This window comes from Aulonocara sp. 'chitande type north' Nkhata Bay, linkage group LG17 (genome assembly GCF_057382095.1).
Source record: "Aulonocara sp. 'chitande type north' Nkhata Bay isolate Kocher_YH1m ecotype deep benthic linkage group LG17, A_spYH_male_GT1.1, whole genome shotgun sequence".
Taxonomy (NCBI): Eukaryota; Metazoa; Chordata; class Actinopteri; order Cichliformes; family Cichlidae; genus Aulonocara; species Aulonocara sp. 'chitande type north' Nkhata Bay.
The window spans coordinates 5,006,971-5,024,488 of NC_141360.1; the positions used below are offsets into that span (position 1 = coordinate 5,006,971).

At 39.6% G+C, this 17,518-nt stretch overlaps 1 protein-coding gene and 1 long non-coding RNA gene across 2 annotated transcripts; one reads left to right on the top strand and one right to left on the bottom strand.

Moving 5' to 3' along the window:
• The first annotated feature begins 3,908 nt into the window (after positions 1-3,908).
• Positions 3,909-14,331, top strand: ccdc3a (coiled-coil domain containing 3a). Its single transcript, XM_086269388.1, has 3 exons — positions 3,909-4,728; positions 5,449-5,626; positions 13,007-14,331. The coding sequence occupies exons 1-3, from the start codon at positions 4,322-4,324 to the stop codon at positions 13,310-13,312; spliced, it is 891 nt and encodes a 296-aa protein (XP_086125514.1). The 5' UTR covers positions 3,909-4,321; the 3' UTR covers positions 13,313-14,331.
• LOC147309499 (uncharacterized) lies at positions 8,152-16,971 on the bottom strand. The gene is made up of 3 exons (XR_015125741.1): positions 16,929-16,971; positions 13,333-13,381; positions 8,152-8,358 (listed from the first exon to the last, which is right to left on the bottom strand). It is a non-coding gene; the product is annotated as an uncharacterized LOC147309499 (long non-coding RNA).
• Positions 16,972-17,518: the final 547 nt, after the last annotated feature.

The following is a 17,518-nucleotide window of genomic DNA, read 5'->3' on the forward strand; positions in this document are numbered from 1 at the left end:
CCTTTCAAAGTAAACTCATTAACTGGCGCAGTACTGATAAACAATGCATTTTTGTGTTTGTTGATTTATATCGAATAAATTAACTTTCTGCGTTTTGCGTTATCAGTGATAATCGCGTAAGAGCTCATTATTATTATTATTGTTATTATTGTTATTATTATTATTATTATTATTATTATTATGTTTTGTTGAATTATTATGCTTGCTATTTACTTTCTTTTGTTTTTAGGTATTTTTAACTAATTTATTGGTTATTTTTATGGATTAAAAATTTTTTTTTAGAATCTATGATTATCTCAGTAAATTGGTACCAGCATGCATATATGCCTAGTTCTTGGTTTGCTTTCTTGCAAAAATAAATCATTGAAAGGCCAAGATTTTGACTGGAAATTTACTTTGTGTGCATATGCACCTAGATCACATCAGTGACTCTTTTGATCAAGAGCTTTGTTTTGATTTGTGACAAATAACAACTATAGAGCAATTATAGTGACAGTGTAGTTATCAGTTTAAAATAATATAAAAATAACATTTTCCACTAATGGGGGTTTCAAACAGTAAAGACTTAATTCAACAATTCATCTGAAGTTTATTTTAATAAGCAGTAGATGAATCCGCTAAACCGCAAGACAAAATCAAAGAAACAAAACAACAAACAAAACAAACAAATCCGCAATTGCTACCAGCACTGCAACATCTGCTGAAATTGAAATTCCTCCACCTAAAAATAAATAATGTCTTTATAAAATTAAATTCATCATCAGAGGAAAACCATCATCTTGCGCTGGAATTTAATAAGGCTTATTTCATTAGCCTTATTTAATTTCATTACTATATTCATTAAACTGTATTGTGTGTAGCTATTTTCACTTCTATTTATCATATTAAAAGACTACAGTGATTATTTGTTCTTTCTGAAGTCCTTAGCTTTTGATATTTGTTTTTAGGGCAATCTTAATTCATTCTTCAAGAACGCTTTGCTTTTATTTTGAAAGCCATAGTTCCTATCTAAGTCGGTCTAATTTTCGACAACTCGACACCGAGTTCACTTGTGCGGAGTTTACGGACGGTTTTCATTTCCTCGTAGTGACGTCACGGGGCAGAGGACTGATCTGAGAACAAAGAGCGCCTGCGCGTAAGCAGCGCCGCCGCGGCACGGGTCCATCCGCATTTTTTACACATCGGCAAGAGGCTGACATGTGTGGGGGCGGGGCTAGACCATCAGCTGTTAGCGGGAATTCCCCCTCAGGAGTCACCTTACACTTGCAAACAGGAAAGGAAGGACTGGAGATTCCCTCTGATGTCAGCTTTGAATGATAAATGGCGACGACAGTGTAACTGATTCCGATGGGATATCTGTCAATACTGTAGCATAGAACACTCAGAGGCTACTGTAGTAAAATACAATGGAATGTCCGAGAAACACCATTTCTGCTCTTGTTTGTGCAGCTACAGCTATACGTTTATATATACAGTTATACTTACTTTCCACTAGATGGCAGTCTTATTCAAGAGCAATCTACTGATGTTCATGTTCAGGTTAGTTTAAAGCAGGGGTAGGCAACTCCAGACCTCGAGTGCCTGTGTCCTGCAGGTTTTCGAGTGTCCTTGATCCAACACAGCTGATTCAAATGGCTAAATTACCTCCTCAACATGTCTTGAAGTTCTCCAGAGGCCTGGGAATGAACTAATGATTTGATTTAGGTGTGTTGACACAGGGTGATGTCTAAAACCTGCACTTGAGGCCTGGAGTTGCCTACCCCTGGTTTAAAGCAATCAGAGATGGTCACTGTACTTACTGGAGGTTGAGCTTAGAACTGTATGGAAGACTGTTAAAGTGGTTATAGTTGAGGAACTGAAAGTGATTATTAATCTTTACTATGATCTTATTTATTTATTTTATTTTATTTTTTTAGAAAGAGGGGCAATAGATATTAATGAACATTTTAACAAATGTAAATATGCCAGATTATAGCCTTGGGCTAATTTCCATCTGCAGACCCTCTGGCAGGTTGGTGTTAAACACAAGTTAGTAAAAACATACAGAGACACTATTTACAGGTCATGTGACAAGGACAAAAACAGTGATCACATTATACTAGAACAAACAATGACAAGGAGAGTGGACACAGAGGACAGTATAGATAACAATAACGGAAACACATCAATTATATTGCACAAACCCCAGTATTGTACATGCCCTGACCATCGTGATATTGCGTTCACCCATTGCACTAACAGTTGTTTTCCTTTTTGTAATACACTAACTCTTTTTCCCGTCCAATATAAAACATGATTATTAAACATGATTACATGTTTGTGTGTCCCTCAGCCGCCCTTTTAAGTGACTCTTAAAGATGGGTAGACTTGTACTTTCCCTCACTGACAGTGGAAGACTATTCCAGAAGCTCACTCCCTGATATGACAGAGCATTCTGTGAAAAGGTGGTCCGCCTGAGTGCCAGTTCACAATCACCTCTAACAGTGGCTCGAGTCAGTCGAGACCCAGCAACACTGCTAGACTTTTGTTTAATAAAATCACTCATTGGTGGAGGCGCCAGACCATGTATAACTTTGTATATTAGACAGGCAGATTTAAATAATTTGAAATTAGTAAAATTTAAAAACTTGTATTTTTCTAAAATTTGACAATGGTGATATGAAAAAGGTTTTTTATCTAATATTTTCAATGCTCTTTTGTAGCATACTTCAATTGGCCCAATAGCAGCAGAGCTCATATAGGACCAACTTGTAATACAATATTCAATATGAGCCAGTATCATAGAATGCAGGAATGTAATCGCTGCTGTGTCTATTAATGATGTGCGGATATGTCTAAAGTTCTGTATATTAACATTTACAGTTTTCACTACTTTTTTAATGTGTTTTTTAAAGGATAATTTAGAGTCTAGTAGCACTCCCAAATACTTAAATTCCTCAACATTAATTAATTCTTGTGCACCCAAGCAGACTTTTACTGCAGCCACGGTTGTTTTAGGCTTACTAAAAAACATTGATACGGTCTTTTTAAAATTAAGGCGCAAGCATGAGTCATTCAGCCATTTTTGTAAATCATGTAATGCCAGTGAAAGCTGATGGGCTGCATCATCAGCAGTTTTGGCTTGCATAAAAATTTTATCCTTAATAAAATATTTTAGGTATTGTGAAATGTAATCACATTATAGAGTCCTGGTGCATCCCTTATCTCAGGTAAAAAAAAAAAAAAAAAAAAAAAGAAGAAAAAAGAGAGAGAATCCCTGGAGGATTTTCACCACAGAAATATTGTCTCCCTCGGGATTTCCCTTAATGCTTCAAAACTCCCAGTGATCCTTGTCCAGGAGCCACTGGACCCCACTGACCCACAATAGGTAGCCAAAATCAAAGATTTGTATTAAAGGTCTATCAGAAAGAATGTTGGGACTCACACAACATGACACACTAAGTTCCCAGAATAGCGCTTGAATAACCAAAAAGACCCACTGTACCCCCAGTGTGTTGTAAAACAAATTCGAGGTACCCTGGAACCCAGTGGAAACTTCAGCAGCACCCCCCTTTGGACCCATTCAAATTCTTCTCAGATGCTTTGATTTATCTTCCATGGAACTTCCTCCAGCCAAAACCTGGCTCCTGTGATACCATCTCCCACCACAGCGATTGTCCCTTTATAATCACGTTTAACGCCTTCACATGCCGAAAAGAAGAAGTCGATTCCTCAAGGAAGTATTCGTTTCATGAAGCGACGCGTTTTGTGAAGAACCTGGAGTATATTTGAATTAATAATCTTTTTGATCGAAAGAGTTTTATACATCATGTGGGTTATAATATTATGTCTGAGGTCAACAGGTTCAAAACCTCAGGTTCATCACCTTTTCATCAGGCAAAATACCACTTCAACGCATCGACCACCCCTCATTGAAACTCTAAATATCAAAGCAGCGCACGAGTCCTTGAAGGCATCACCATCGCTCTGTTTAAACCTCGCCTCCTCCAAGCAGGAGAACGGACAGAGCTGCAGGTTGGAGCGGTTAGTCTTTGCACATTCATATTAATCCGACTTTATTCTTTCCAAAAGTCTTCAGACGATTGAAGTTAGCTTGAGTTTGTGTTAATGCTCAAAAACTCTGTCTGAAAAATTATTTTCATTGTGATTTAGCATCATCAAGTGGTTGAGGTAAACACATGTGCATAACTTTTGCAAAATCAACCAGATTTGTTTACTTTCGGCCACTTGGCTGGGTCTCCTGGAAACACTTAGGAAAAAGGAAAGACTCATCAACGCAGACTTTAGGAGGTGCCAGATAAGATTTTGTACGCTTTTCGGGATGTTTCCCACGACTATCCTCCTCGCAACGCTCTGCGTTTTTGCGCATCTGGACACCTTTACGCGTGGCTGCCAGCTCCCCTCGGAATGGCGGCCGCTGAGCGAGGGCTGCCGGGCGGAACTTGCGGAGATCATCTTGTATGCCCGGGTCCTGGCAATCCACCGGGAGCCGGTGGGCGTTGGAGTGGGCAGTCTGTACAACTCCTTGCCCTTCGGGTTCGGATACGGGTACGAGGGCGCAGAGGAAGGGCTGCTGTACTCTGCAGAGGTGGAGCTGCTGTGTGACCAAGCCTGGGGCAGCATGCTGGAGGTACCCTCTGGATCCAGGCTCAACCTGACCGGGCTTGGTTACCTGTCCTGTCAGTCCCACACCGTGATGGAGAACTACTCCTATTTCTTTTTCCTCAGGTGAGGTAGAAAAAACGGTCACTTTTTATTTCAGAAAATTAATTTGATATATTTTTTTGGTTCTATTTTTTTTTTTTGCAAAAAAAATGAAACCAAACCAAACCAAAAAATAACCCATAATTAAAAACTATTTCAGCTTTACCTGAATTTGTCAAATCTATTATTGTTGCCACATAAATGAAAGAGCACCTTTAAATTAACACTGTTTGTATGTAAATAATCAAAGTAGTAAAACAAATGAGTAAATACCACTTTGCAGGACTGCCACTTTTGGCTTTGGCCTTCATCAAGACTTTTTATTACTGTACACCTATCAGCTATAAATTGGAGTTATTAGCAAATGATCAGTTTATCAGCCACACAGATTATGACATCATGATGTATTTCTGTTCTCTATTCTGGCTGTTAAAGCAGACCTACTAGTTATTTTCTTATAGTATACAATACATTGGTGGATGTTCATATTGAAAATGGCCAAAGTTTAAAATAACAAGATCAGTAGATTTGCAAATAATTCCTCAGAACCAAATAGCCAGGGTTCAGAATGCTATTTCTAATAAATTTCTAACATAAATACTCATTATTTTAATTTGTGAATCATGCAAAGCTTCTCCGGTACAATCCAAGAACAAAAATATACTGGAAAGGAGCAGAGTGCATTCTTTTTAAATGCAGATTCAAATGTGCTGCTTACAGTTGTCCCCTTCATCTCCTCTGTAGGATGGATGAGAACTACAGCATCCGACCTCATGGGGTCAACTTCCAAGATGCCATCTTTGCTGACACGATTGAGAACAGACGCACGTTTTCCAGTCTGTTTCAGTTCTCCAACTGCACTCAGGGGAGCCAACCATTTCAGACTTTCAGCCCCGAGTGGGACATGCAGGAAGACAGCAGGGTAAGGCATCACTTAGTCATAGTTAGCCTGTTAAAGTGTTGTACATGAAGAAGAGAAACCAAATGTCTATGATTAAACTGACCATTGCAATCTATAATAAAAAGCTTCATTACCTTCTTAGAAATGTTGGTGGGGTTTTGCTGACACTGCAAACAAACACAAAACTATCTTGTTGTCACAGAGATAACAAATAGTCCATGGGATCATCAGGGAGCAAATGTGTTTTATTAAATTTGGATCTTTATTGCCTTTTATATATCCCTACCCCCCCCAACAAAAAAAACCAAACAAACAAAAACCAAACCAAACAAAAACAAAACAAAAAACAAAACGTAGAATTAAAAAAAAAACAACAACAACAACACCCCCCCCCCCCCCCCCCCCCACACACACACACACACACACACACACACAATGAATATGAGTCACAGTGAAATAAGTATTTGATCCCCAGCAACCCAGCTAGACATCTGACTCCCATGGGTGGGATTTCAAACAACCAATTAATGACACAGATTTCAGCTTGTTATTTGTATAAAGTACACCTGTCCAAAGAATCAGTTTCTTCCATTCCAACCTCTCCACCACTGTGAGCAAGAGCAAAGAGCTGTGAGAAGATGTCATTGAAACCAAACTCAAGCTCTCTTGCTTCACCTGCCATGTTTGTAGAAAAAATGCTGATTATCACCCAAAAAACACCATCCCCACAGTCATGCATGGAAGCGGAAATCATGCATTGGTGCTGTTTTTCTGCTAACGGTACATGATGGCTTAACATATATTAAGGGAAAATGGACAGGACCATGTACCAAAATCTTGGATGAGAAATCTCCTTCGCTCAGACAGAACACTGAAAATGGGTCATGGATGGGTCTTCAGGCATTACAATGACCTGAAACATACTGACAAAGCTACAAAGGAGTGGCTAAACTGGCTGGGCCACTTCATGACCTTAATGTGCATCTTCACACACTAAGGTCATGAAGTAGCCTAGCCAGTCTCCAGACCTCAGTCCTCTAAAAAATCTGTGGAAGGACTTGAAGCTTCGAGTTACTAAGCAACTGCCAAGAAATCTAAAGGGTTGGAGAGTTTCTGTAAAGAGGAGTGGTCCAAGATTCCTCCTGAGATGTGTGCAAACCTGACCTGACCAGCTACAGGAAACATCTTACTGCTGTGCTTGCCAGCAAGGGCTTCTCCACCAAGTAGTAAGTCATGGTTAGCTAAGGATCAAATACTTATTTAACTCACTGACATGTAACTCAAATTTTGCAACTTTTATGTCATGTGTTTTTGTTTGATATTTTGAATGCTTGTTTTGAACATAGCTAAAGGTTTGAAAATTATGTCACTGTATAAATAGTAGCTAATTCCCAAAATCACAGGCCTCAGATGGCTCTAAGGGCTCCATTCCCAACAGTTTTTTTCTAGACTTGGCTATGCATGATGTCATTGAGAGTACATATAGTCAACTTTGATTGGACGCAAACACAGGAGCACCACTCACACGATTCTTCTATTTACAAGGGGCAGCCAATCAGAAGCAAGTTTGCTTATAGAGCTGTTGACCTTAAAATGAAAGGAGCTATTAAAAAAAAAAAAAAAAAAAAAAAAAAAGAGCTTCTTAGAAGAATGAGCCTAGTCAGTCCCCTGTTTCAAATAGGCCAACTTTTTGTGGGGGTTTGCAGAAAATGTAAACCCCCACAAAATGTTTCTTTTAAAAAGTTGTGGTCATTTAAATAACATCCTGTACATTAGGTAGATAATGGATGCGCACAGGCATCCAACCAGACACTTCCAGGGAACGTGGCCGATCGTGTGACTTTAAAAACCATGTTGTTACCATGGTGATAACAGATTAAGGGTCCAGACAAACAGCAGTGTGCAGGGAACTGGAACTGGAGCAACTAACATTATTAGGGTGTTGTAGTTTCGGTAATGTTTGAGTCAGAAACTGGCAATGAATCAACCGCTGTAGCTGAACTATGTGTACGAGCAGAGGGAGGTCTTGGTTTGTGTGTGTGGACACCTAATAATGAGCTGAGTTGTGAGTCCGTTGACAGGAATGTGGGAAAGAAAGATCAGTCAAACTACCCTCTGGCACTGCGCAGAGCTGAACACACAAATACCCACACAAAATGGATTGATTCTCAGAAGGATGACAAAAATGCCCACATGCACAAACAAAAGAATCAATTGTACTGTTAATAAAGTTTTAATATGTGATTGGCCCGACGTAATCAGGTCCCAACCTGTTGTAGATCAAAGCAAACTGATGAGTCGAGGTCCTTCCAGGTTGCACCTCAGGCATATCGGATACTGTCCGTGCACCCTGGGGTCAAAGATCAAATAGCAGAGATCGACGACTTTGACACCACCAGCTTGAAAGCGTGTCAGTCTGCAGCTTTGATCTGTATCAGCATGAAGCAACATATCACGCTGACCTCGGACCAGAGATAGGCTGAAGCTTGTGATGGGAGCTTTGCTGCTGGGATTCAGACATTCATTATCACATCTGCTCTGACTGATTCAAGCTCGCACCTCAAACAAGACAGGACACGGCAGCTGGAGACAAATTTACGACACGTCTTTGCGTTTATTTTGAAAAGGTACAGCTGAGTGGTTGCTGAATAGTTTTTGTGACACACCAAAGAAGAGGCCCTCACTTTGGTGTTTTAATGATGATGAAGAGCACAGCAAACCTGGTGCCCTGTGGATGAAGGCAACATCACACCCTGGAAGAAAAAACATCCTTCAGGATGCTTCTTGAAGGGATAAAGATGATCAATTAAAACACAATTTATGGTGACACTTCACTCTTTGGCAAAGGTGACACTGATATGCACTTTATGTGCTCATTCGCTTCAAGTCTTCCTTCATATCATAACTGATTTTTTTTGTCTCAGTGTTTTGGGTGTGGGTTTTGTTTTCCTTGCATGATTTGGAAATAATGGAGATGAAAATAAGCACAATAGATCCCCTTTAAAGTCAGTGCGATTTACAGACAGCGTCTCTATTACAATCATTTAATACATCCGGTGGACCGTGGAGCATTACGTGGATCTTTTTCATACACTTGTATCCATTTATTGCACTCGTTATCATCATCTTAACACTCTGAAGGATGTTGTGCCTCATTCCTGGCTGACTTTTTCTCTACTGCCTGCAGCATTCACAGCTGATTTACCTCTTCAGCTTTAAATAATCTCACAGCTAATTTAGCCACAGCATTATTTAAGAGCAAGAATTTAACTGTTAAAGGGCTGCAAAGTGTGGTGTTGTAGTGCCTTCTTTTCTGTTTCTGTTCTGGTTTAAACTACAGGATCTAGCCTCTGAATTAAGGGGTCATAGTTCAGGCAAAAAGGGGTTAAAGGTGCTGTTATTGTAGAGGAGGATTCACGTGCTCCTCTACAATAACCTTTAGGCAAGGCAGGACAAAACAGGTGTTTTGTTTGGGAATGTATATGGAGACATAAAAAAAAAAAAAAATGGGGAAAGAAATCTCTCTTCTTTCTCTTTTTATCCTTCTTTAATCTAACAGCCAAGAACCAAGCCTATTAATACTTTTATTATCTAAAGTTAGCTTCCCTCTGTGCTTTCATCCTTCAGCTGCATTTAAAGACAAAAAAATAAATAAATAAATAAATCCCTAAAATCAGAGCTGGGAGGAGGTTTGCTTCTGATTTCAGCTTTGTGGGAACCAGATGCCCCGCCAGAAGGATAGACAGGAGACTTCCTTCACTGCACTTTTCCTGCCAAAACCTTCAATTAGCTTTTGTTCAAAGGCTCATCTTATCAGTAGTGCTCAGAGCTGCTTTTACCACAAGCCAGGTCAGACACTCCTGTGGGTCTAATACAGATATAATACATACATATCATAGGAGTTCTTTGATAGGTCACAAGAAGGCAGGCAGATGGCTCGAACACTTCCTAATCACTTCCATATACAGCACATTTTTACTGTGTATGCATACAGAACTGGTTGATTGTACCCACGGTAAGGGAAGGCAGAATTTTGAACCCTCATGCAAACCCCTTTAACAAGTTTCCTGACTCTCATTAACATTTTATGTACGTGCTTACAGAGGGGTAAAAGGGAGTGCCTGTTTCACTCAAGAGTTAGACACTAAAGCTCATAAAAAATACATTATCAGACTGTTTTACAGAAATAAAGGAGAAAAGTGCAGAAGCCGAGGAGAAATGCCACCCTATGGAGCACCTCTTCACCACCTTTATTTCTTTTCTGCTCTCCGTCTCTTCTTTGTTCCTTTTGTCTCTTCATCACTTTTTCTTTCCATTTTCTAGCTTTCCCTTCCCACGCACGCACAGACAATATAAAATCTGCACAAGGAGAGGAGAAACCCTGGCTTGGCTCTTTAACGCCAGCAGTGGAGCTCTAAAGCCACTAACTGTGTGTAAAGGTGTCTGGCCATGTGTGTTGTCTGTGTAATTGTGTGGACTCCTGCTGAGATTCTACATAAAGTTAGGGAGAGAAATCAAAAAGTCTGCAGAAATGAATGAGGAGTCAGGTCAAGCTGGGCGCAAACAAAAACACCTCTAAATTCTTTCAAACATGATTACAGCCTTTGGGTTTTTTTGTGTTTTCTTTTCCACTTTTGCTTCCATATTTGACATTGTGTCTTTTTCTTTTACTCAAACAAATGAGTTAAAAAAAAAAAAAAAAAAAAAAAAAAAGTTTACATAAATTCCTCAAGTTTGCTCCAGAGCAAAATGTTCTAAAAGCAAGTTTAGCATTGCTAGAACTGGACTGGATGGCCTGTGGTGTCACAGTGCAAAGCATTACAGTGACATTAAACTTGCTGTCATGAGGTTTGCATGGCTGATTTAATTTCTCTGACCTTCCTACATTTGCAGCAGTTATGAGTTATAAACCCCCAAAACCTACAGCCATACATGTTAAACACAGGACAAAGTCTGAGCACCACATTTTTTTCAAATTGTTTATCCAGAGTTACCAAACACCTTCACCTGCTTCACTGTTGCAAATATGTTACAGACAGAATGTTCAGCAAACGCAACTTCACAAAAAAAAAAAAAAAAAAAAAAAAAAAAAAAAAAAAATCATTATTGCGATGAAGACAGTCACTGACAGGTCAGACTTTTCAGTGATGACTGTGATCAGAGTAAGAACTACTTTGTTGCTTTCAGCTATTTGCAGAAGTCTTTCTTCAGAGTTTATTGCATACCTTCAGCATCAGACAGAAGCAGGGTAAGTCCATTAGTGTTTTGCAGCCCGGCAGCACTAATTACTCATGACAAAAGATCTAACACCGAGACGGGATCGATCAGAATCTAATGACAAACACCAGTGTGTCCTTCAGTCAAGTAAGCTCTCACACAGATTTAAAAATCTGATCCGTTCATTGAAGTTTACAAAAGCTTGCATGGATGCGTTCTAATAACGGCACATAAGATAATTATAAACCGAACTACCAAAATATATCCACCATGTTAAGAAATCTCTGACTTCATGTTATTTCCAGTCAGGCAATGTTTCATTATGACATCACTGTTAAGATGTGGTACCTGCACTGATGAGCCAAAATGTCAGACTGAATCAGAACAGACTGAAAGGTTTCAAGGACCTGAAGGGTCACATGTGACCCAACCTGAAGGAAACTGCAACATAGGGCGATCAGTCATTGTAGCCATTTTAGACCACAGTTGCTGTAAATGTTAATTGTTAAATAAATAGAGTTTTGAACAAACTAAGACGACATCCCCATAGTTTCTTGCCTCCCTTTACTGACTTTTGGATACTGAAGAACTTGAATGTTTCTGTGTTCTGTCTTTCTTCACTGTGGACCTTTGTGCATTCAGTTGTCGTCACATGTCCTCTAAATACTGTTTATACAGATGATGCTAAGCAGCAGGCAGGTGTGACCCGGATGTTTTGACAGTTGGTGTGCGTTTGTGTGTCCGTGTGTGCTTGATGCATCCCACTGTGAAATTTCCTAAGAGAACTGAAAAGGCAAGGCTTCAAACTGTTTAAAAAAAAAAGAAAAAAAAAAATATGAATTTGACTTCAGTCTTACTGAATAGGAACAAATGCATGAAATATTTTCTCTCCCTGGTGGATTGTATCCATGCAGAGGGATTTGGTTTTATTCACATGGGTTTCTACCTTTACACTGATAAAAAGGTAAATGGAATTTTATTGCTTGCTTGCACTACAAACAACATGATCTTGTAGTCTGTGCATACAGTGCAGTATCACCATATGGCCGGGTAACATTGTCCTCGTGAGATTATCTTCATCAGTCTCAGTATGAACTATTTAGACTTTAAAATGAAGTTTAATGTAAAGGGGTTTTTTTTTTTTTGTTTTATTTGGGTGTATTGTATTGCAAAACTAATTCCAAGAAAGGTAGTATGCCATATAAAATGTAAATACAAATAGACCTAAACGTCCAATAACTGGTCTTCTCTGTTCCCAGACTTTTATGGACCATTGTTAAAAGAAGAGGGAATGCCACACCTTGGTAAACATGACCACCCTCCTACTAATTTCTGAGGAGGCTTACACTAAGAGGCTTCTTCAGTTTGTAGTCTTTAGTCTAAGCTAAGCACTAAGCTAAAGTCCCTCCAGTTTTAGCTAACAGACACAACAGTAATGTCTTCTCAGTATTTCTTTAACATAGTTTAAGACAATTTTTCAGCAATTGTTTTCCAAAACAAATGGCACTAAAACAAACTGCATTATATGCCAAAACCATACGAGTGTCCATTTTTGCGATCCTTGGTACCACAGTACAAAACAGCAAGCTAAAAGAACAGGGGCTTGGCCTTAACCTCGACTGTGGTCATCTGAGTATGTATGCAGAGTGAGACAAATAGTGAATGTACAGTACATACTTTTAGTTCACAATATTTTTGAGTTTGTATATGTTACTTGTGATAAAGTGCGCCCATAAACAGAGGAAACCAAACGATACATTCCCACTGGGACGTCAACAGCTGTCACCTTTGTGAACCCTGTCGGTTCAGGTCAGCTCTCTTCCATCAAGAACGTGCAACATTAGGGTCCCAGAAACATCAAAACATGTGACCCTTGCATAGGGATGAGAGGTCAATAGTACATTTATATTACACAGGTACCCAAACACACATGTGTTTTTGAAATGGGAGTAGAAGCCTATAGAAAAGTAAATAAGACTTCCTGCTTAGCATGTTAGGCTTGTTACAGGATAAACAACATGCACAGGAGAGAAAACACACACACACACGACATGTAGAGCTCCCACTCTACACATCTAGCTGACGAGATAGCAGCTGGAAGTCTACAACAGTTTGTCAGACACTTAAGACAACAAGCCTTCACGTATGCTAACTAACATCACTTTCTTTCCTCCTTACCCCCAGCTGCTGTGCTCCTCGGTGCAGGCTGCACTGTTTGAGGAGGAGGAACGAGGCCGGAAGCTGCAGGACCGGTTGGCTGCAGCGGAAAGGAGGAACCGGCAGCTGAAGGAGCGAGTTCGCAAGGTGAAGCGTTCCTTGAGGAACGCCCGCAAAGCTGCACGCAAGGCTGAGCAGCAGGCACAGGAGCTGCAACAGAGGCTAAAAGCCTCAGAGAGAATGGCGGGACATCACCTCAACACTATAACACAGAAGGAGCCTCCACTCGGGGGTTACACAAGTGCAGCGATACGTCACAGGATGCAACTTTAAATCGTATAAGTACCACTCACCTGGACTGCAGAGTGGTTGTAGATCTGGAGAGACTGCTGGGCGGTCTCTCTGCAAGGGACGGAGAAGTGTCACTTATGAGTAAAAACACTTTAAAAGCAATACTCTTCACAGTTGTCTTGTAAATAAACTGCTATCCCTTTTCTTTCTACCTGGAACTCCTCTAATAAACTGTGGATAAGCGTGATTCCCACTTATCTGATAAAAATAAACAGTTTTCTGAATGAGAATCAAACATTTCTCTTTTCCCACCGATTCCTTCTTTGGTTGTTCAGCTCTGCTGCCTTCATGAGTGGATTAAGTGGCAGAGCTGTGCTCATCTCGAGATGTTGTCTTGCTCTGCTCTGACACTAAGAGCAGCTGTGAGCAATAGTAACAGCCACAGTGGGAGCTTATTGAGATGTGAAGGACAATTAGTTCTCTTTGCTTTTCAGCTGTTAATTAAAACACAGTTATGATTTTCACAAGGCACCACTTTTACCTCAGTGGAAAAAACCTGCACCAGGGAACTATTTAGGGATAGAGTTCAGTTGCTTTTAAGTTTCATGCCAGAATTCCAGATAGGCAAAGTTTCACAAGCTATAGGTGGTGTCAGCTTTACAATAAAGTCTATAACAAGGATTTTGGCCTCACAGTTTCTCTGGTATAAGATCTGCATTTGCAAATGCCAAATACTGAATAGTACATATAAAAGGATGCATGTAAATTAATAGTCAAATACAAGTTCTTTACCATTTGATCAACCAATCAATTAATGAAAGCCCTGCATTACACTGACATCCTGTCCAGGCTCAGCTATGGTAGCTGAGATAGGCTTCAGCTGATTCATGGAGGGCAATAATATATTCTCTAAATGTGGTAACAGTTACTTACATATTTTCTGATCATTATGAAAACATTAGGATCGTTTTGAAGTCAGGTAAACTTTTGAAATTGGGAGAGCAATTTTAAAAACAAAAGCAAAAAGTAAAGGACTACATATTTGGATACCAATTGGGTTTGAGGTCAGTCCTCATAAGATGACAGCTGATGGTTTCGAGAAGCACTTTAAAGCATGCTCAAAGTTCATTGATCAATACTACAATGACTACAAATAGACTACAGAGAGAAAGCGGACATTAAAAAAACAACTTACAGTCCCAAAACTTTGTGTGCGTGCTGTTTTCACCTGCATAGGTATGCATACAGCACATTTTCAAAGCTGCTGCTTGAAAACAGCTCCTTGTTGCTTCTACACGCAGCTGCCAGTGATGCTGATGAGAACAATTAGACTGAAATGAAAAATTAGAGTTGACGCCCGGAAAAATGAACTAACCGACACGCCAAAGATCAAAAATATAGGATCACGGCTGAGTGACACAATAAGGTACAGCTCGTCCAATATCAGTAATGCGATGATGAAACAATTCTTGGATTTCTGAGAGAAGGCTCATTTATTTTTAATGCAAGTTAAAGTCTGTATACACAGCTAGCTTGTGAATATTTTTGTATGAATGATTTTTCTGTATATAAAATTTTAGTTTGTTGAACTTCAGAGTGGAAGTTTGAAGGAGAGAAAAAAAAAAAAAAAAAAAAAAAAAAATCTAGGTCACTAGAGTACAAACAACAAATCCCAGCATGAGCAAGCACACACAAACGGTGTGCTAGTTAAGCTCTGCAGTGACACACAGAGAGTGTAAAGAGAGGTTAAGGGTAGAGGAGACACTGTATGTGTGTCTGGTCCATCAAGTGACTGGAATGTGTTTGTGTGGGCAGCAGTGTTCTGAGCAGCAGGATCTTGCTGAAATATTCCTCTGGAGGGAGGCCATCGCATCACGAGACCTCACCGAGTGGAAGGAAAACAAATCACTAAAGCAGGACATATTGAGGGGCAAGCCAGAATGGGATGTAGACGCAGGGGAGATCTTTTTCACCAAAAAACTGATTCACTGTGTCTGTCTTGATGAAAAGCTTCGTGATGATGAGGTGAAGAATAAGGCAGGAGTTTATCACCTGCAGTGTAACGATTGATGAGATCCTGGGGGGGAACAAGCTTAGAAAAGGAAAACGCTCCTTTTTTGTACATCCTGCCGAGAGACTCTTAGGTAGATGAAGTAGCCATTTAAAGTGACCGTGGTTTGATTTCATGGGAAAGCTGTTGTTTGTGAAAAATGTTAAAATATTTGAACATTTTGCTGGAATATTGTATCCCTCCAGGAAGAAAGCATGTATCAAGAGGAAATGCTGTATCCAAATACATACAGTGGTGTGTGAAAGTGTTGACCCCTTCATCATTTCCGATTATTTTGTATGTTTGTCACACTTAAATGTTTTATATCAAACACATTTAAATATTAGCCAAAGACAACACAAGTAAACAAAATGCAGTCAACCTTAACCCTATGTCATAGTCTGCTGTGTGTATTGTTTCAGTTCAAATCATATAGCACCAAATCACAATGGTATATTGTGAGGTAAAGACCCGACAATAAGTGAGAGAAGACCCCCAAATCAGATGAAAAACAATGTGCAAGCACTCGGCGATAGTGGGAAGGAAAAAACTCCCTTTTAACAGGACAAATAGAACCAAGTAGAACCAGGCTCTAGAAAGAGAGGCCATCAGCTGTTTGGGATGAGCAGCAGTAATGGAAGTGAGATACAACTACACAGGACCATAAGACTAACTTTGAAACACAAAATACAACAGAAATGAGACTGATGAAAGGAACAGAATGGACGGACACACACACACACACACACACACACACACACACACACACACACACACACCTAATTATAAACCTGAAGTCACCAGTAACGTCACAGGAGACTCAAGTAACAAGACCATTACATCAACCCTAAAGCATCCAGAAAAGATAAGATAGCCAAGACTTGTAAACACAAGTAAATGGTAACAACTCTATTGACAGAATGGCACTTGATGTGCTTGCAGCAGAGCATTTTATTAAAACCTCGTGCCAACTCAAAGGAATGGTGGTAGAAATGTTCTAGCAGTCAAAAGTGCAACTAGGAATTCTACATTTTATCAAATTGTGCTCGAAAATGATGAGAAAGTCCATCTGACTGGACTTTTGAACAAGCACAACGAAGAAGAAAAGGTTCAAAAGGAAGAATAATGAGGTTAAAGGCCAGATCCAAATCTCTTTGAAATATTGTGACAGTGGTGTTTGCTTATTCTTAAACATCTTGCAACTGAGTGGTCAGGTTTTAGCTACCAAAACTCACATACAATTAATCATTTTACAGGATTTAAAAAAAAAAGAAAAAAAAAAAAGAAATTTTTAAAAAAATGTTTAAATTGTTTTACAGCACATATTTTGGCTTGTGATGAGTGGAATTAAAGCGCCGTTGTTCCCTTTAAATTTCACAGTCGACATACGTGACCTGTGCTTTCTCTGATATGTTAAAAAAAAAAAAAATTGCAAAACATTTGCTGGTTTGTAGGTGAATCCTCCCTTAGTTATGCTGCAATAGGCGTAGGTGTTATGAAATGGCTGCGTGCAGGCAGGAAAAGGACCCAAATTGCAGAATCCGGAGACAAACATAAACTCAAATGCTGATCTTAAACAGAAGAAAACTAAGAATCCAAATAACTTACACATGCAGCCAGAACACACAGCATATATGATGGCGGATAAGGGAGATCACAACATAGACACAAAGAAACACGGGGCTTAAAAAATACAGAGGGAGCAATCAGGGAATGAGAGACAGGAGGGAAACACAGCTGGGACAAATCAGGGCTGACGAGACAAACGAAGCAAAACGAGACACATTAACATTAACTTTCAAAGTAAAACAGGAAACATAACACAGAGACGCAGACTTGTCACAGGGATTCAGCAACTATGGAACAGAAGAGAAATCAGAAGGCACAACTCTGACAAAGAAACCAAAAGACTAGAAATGATAAATAAAGGCAAAAACCAAAGTACAATAATAATGAAAAACTCTAAACTCTGGGTCAACGACCCAGGCACCCTAACAGTAGGCTGCTGGGGGATTCCCATGATGCATTGAGTTTTTCTTCTTCAGTCACCTTTCTCACTCACTATATGTTAATAGACCTCTCTGCATTGAATCATACTTGTCATTATTATTATTATTGTTATTATTATCTCTGTCTCTCTCCCACAGCATGTCTTTCATCCTGTCTTCCTTCTCTCTCCCCAACCGATCGCAGCAGAC

What these genes read in the sequence shown, in the direction of transcription:
- ccdc3a (XM_086269388.1), top strand. Translation starts at nt 4,322, where the DNA reads ATGTTTCCCACGACTATCCTCCTCGCAACGCTCTGCGTTTTTGCGCAT. An exon ending in TCCTATTTCTTTTTCCTCAG is followed by an intron (nt 4,729 to 5,448) that starts GTGAGGTAGAAA and finishes TCTCCTCTGTAG; the next exon opens with GATGGATGAGAACTACAGCA. An exon ending in ACATGCAGGAAGACAGCAGG is followed by an intron (nt 5,627 to 13,006) that starts GTAAGGCATCAC and finishes CCTTACCCCCAG; the next exon opens with CTGCTGTGCTCCTCGGTGCA.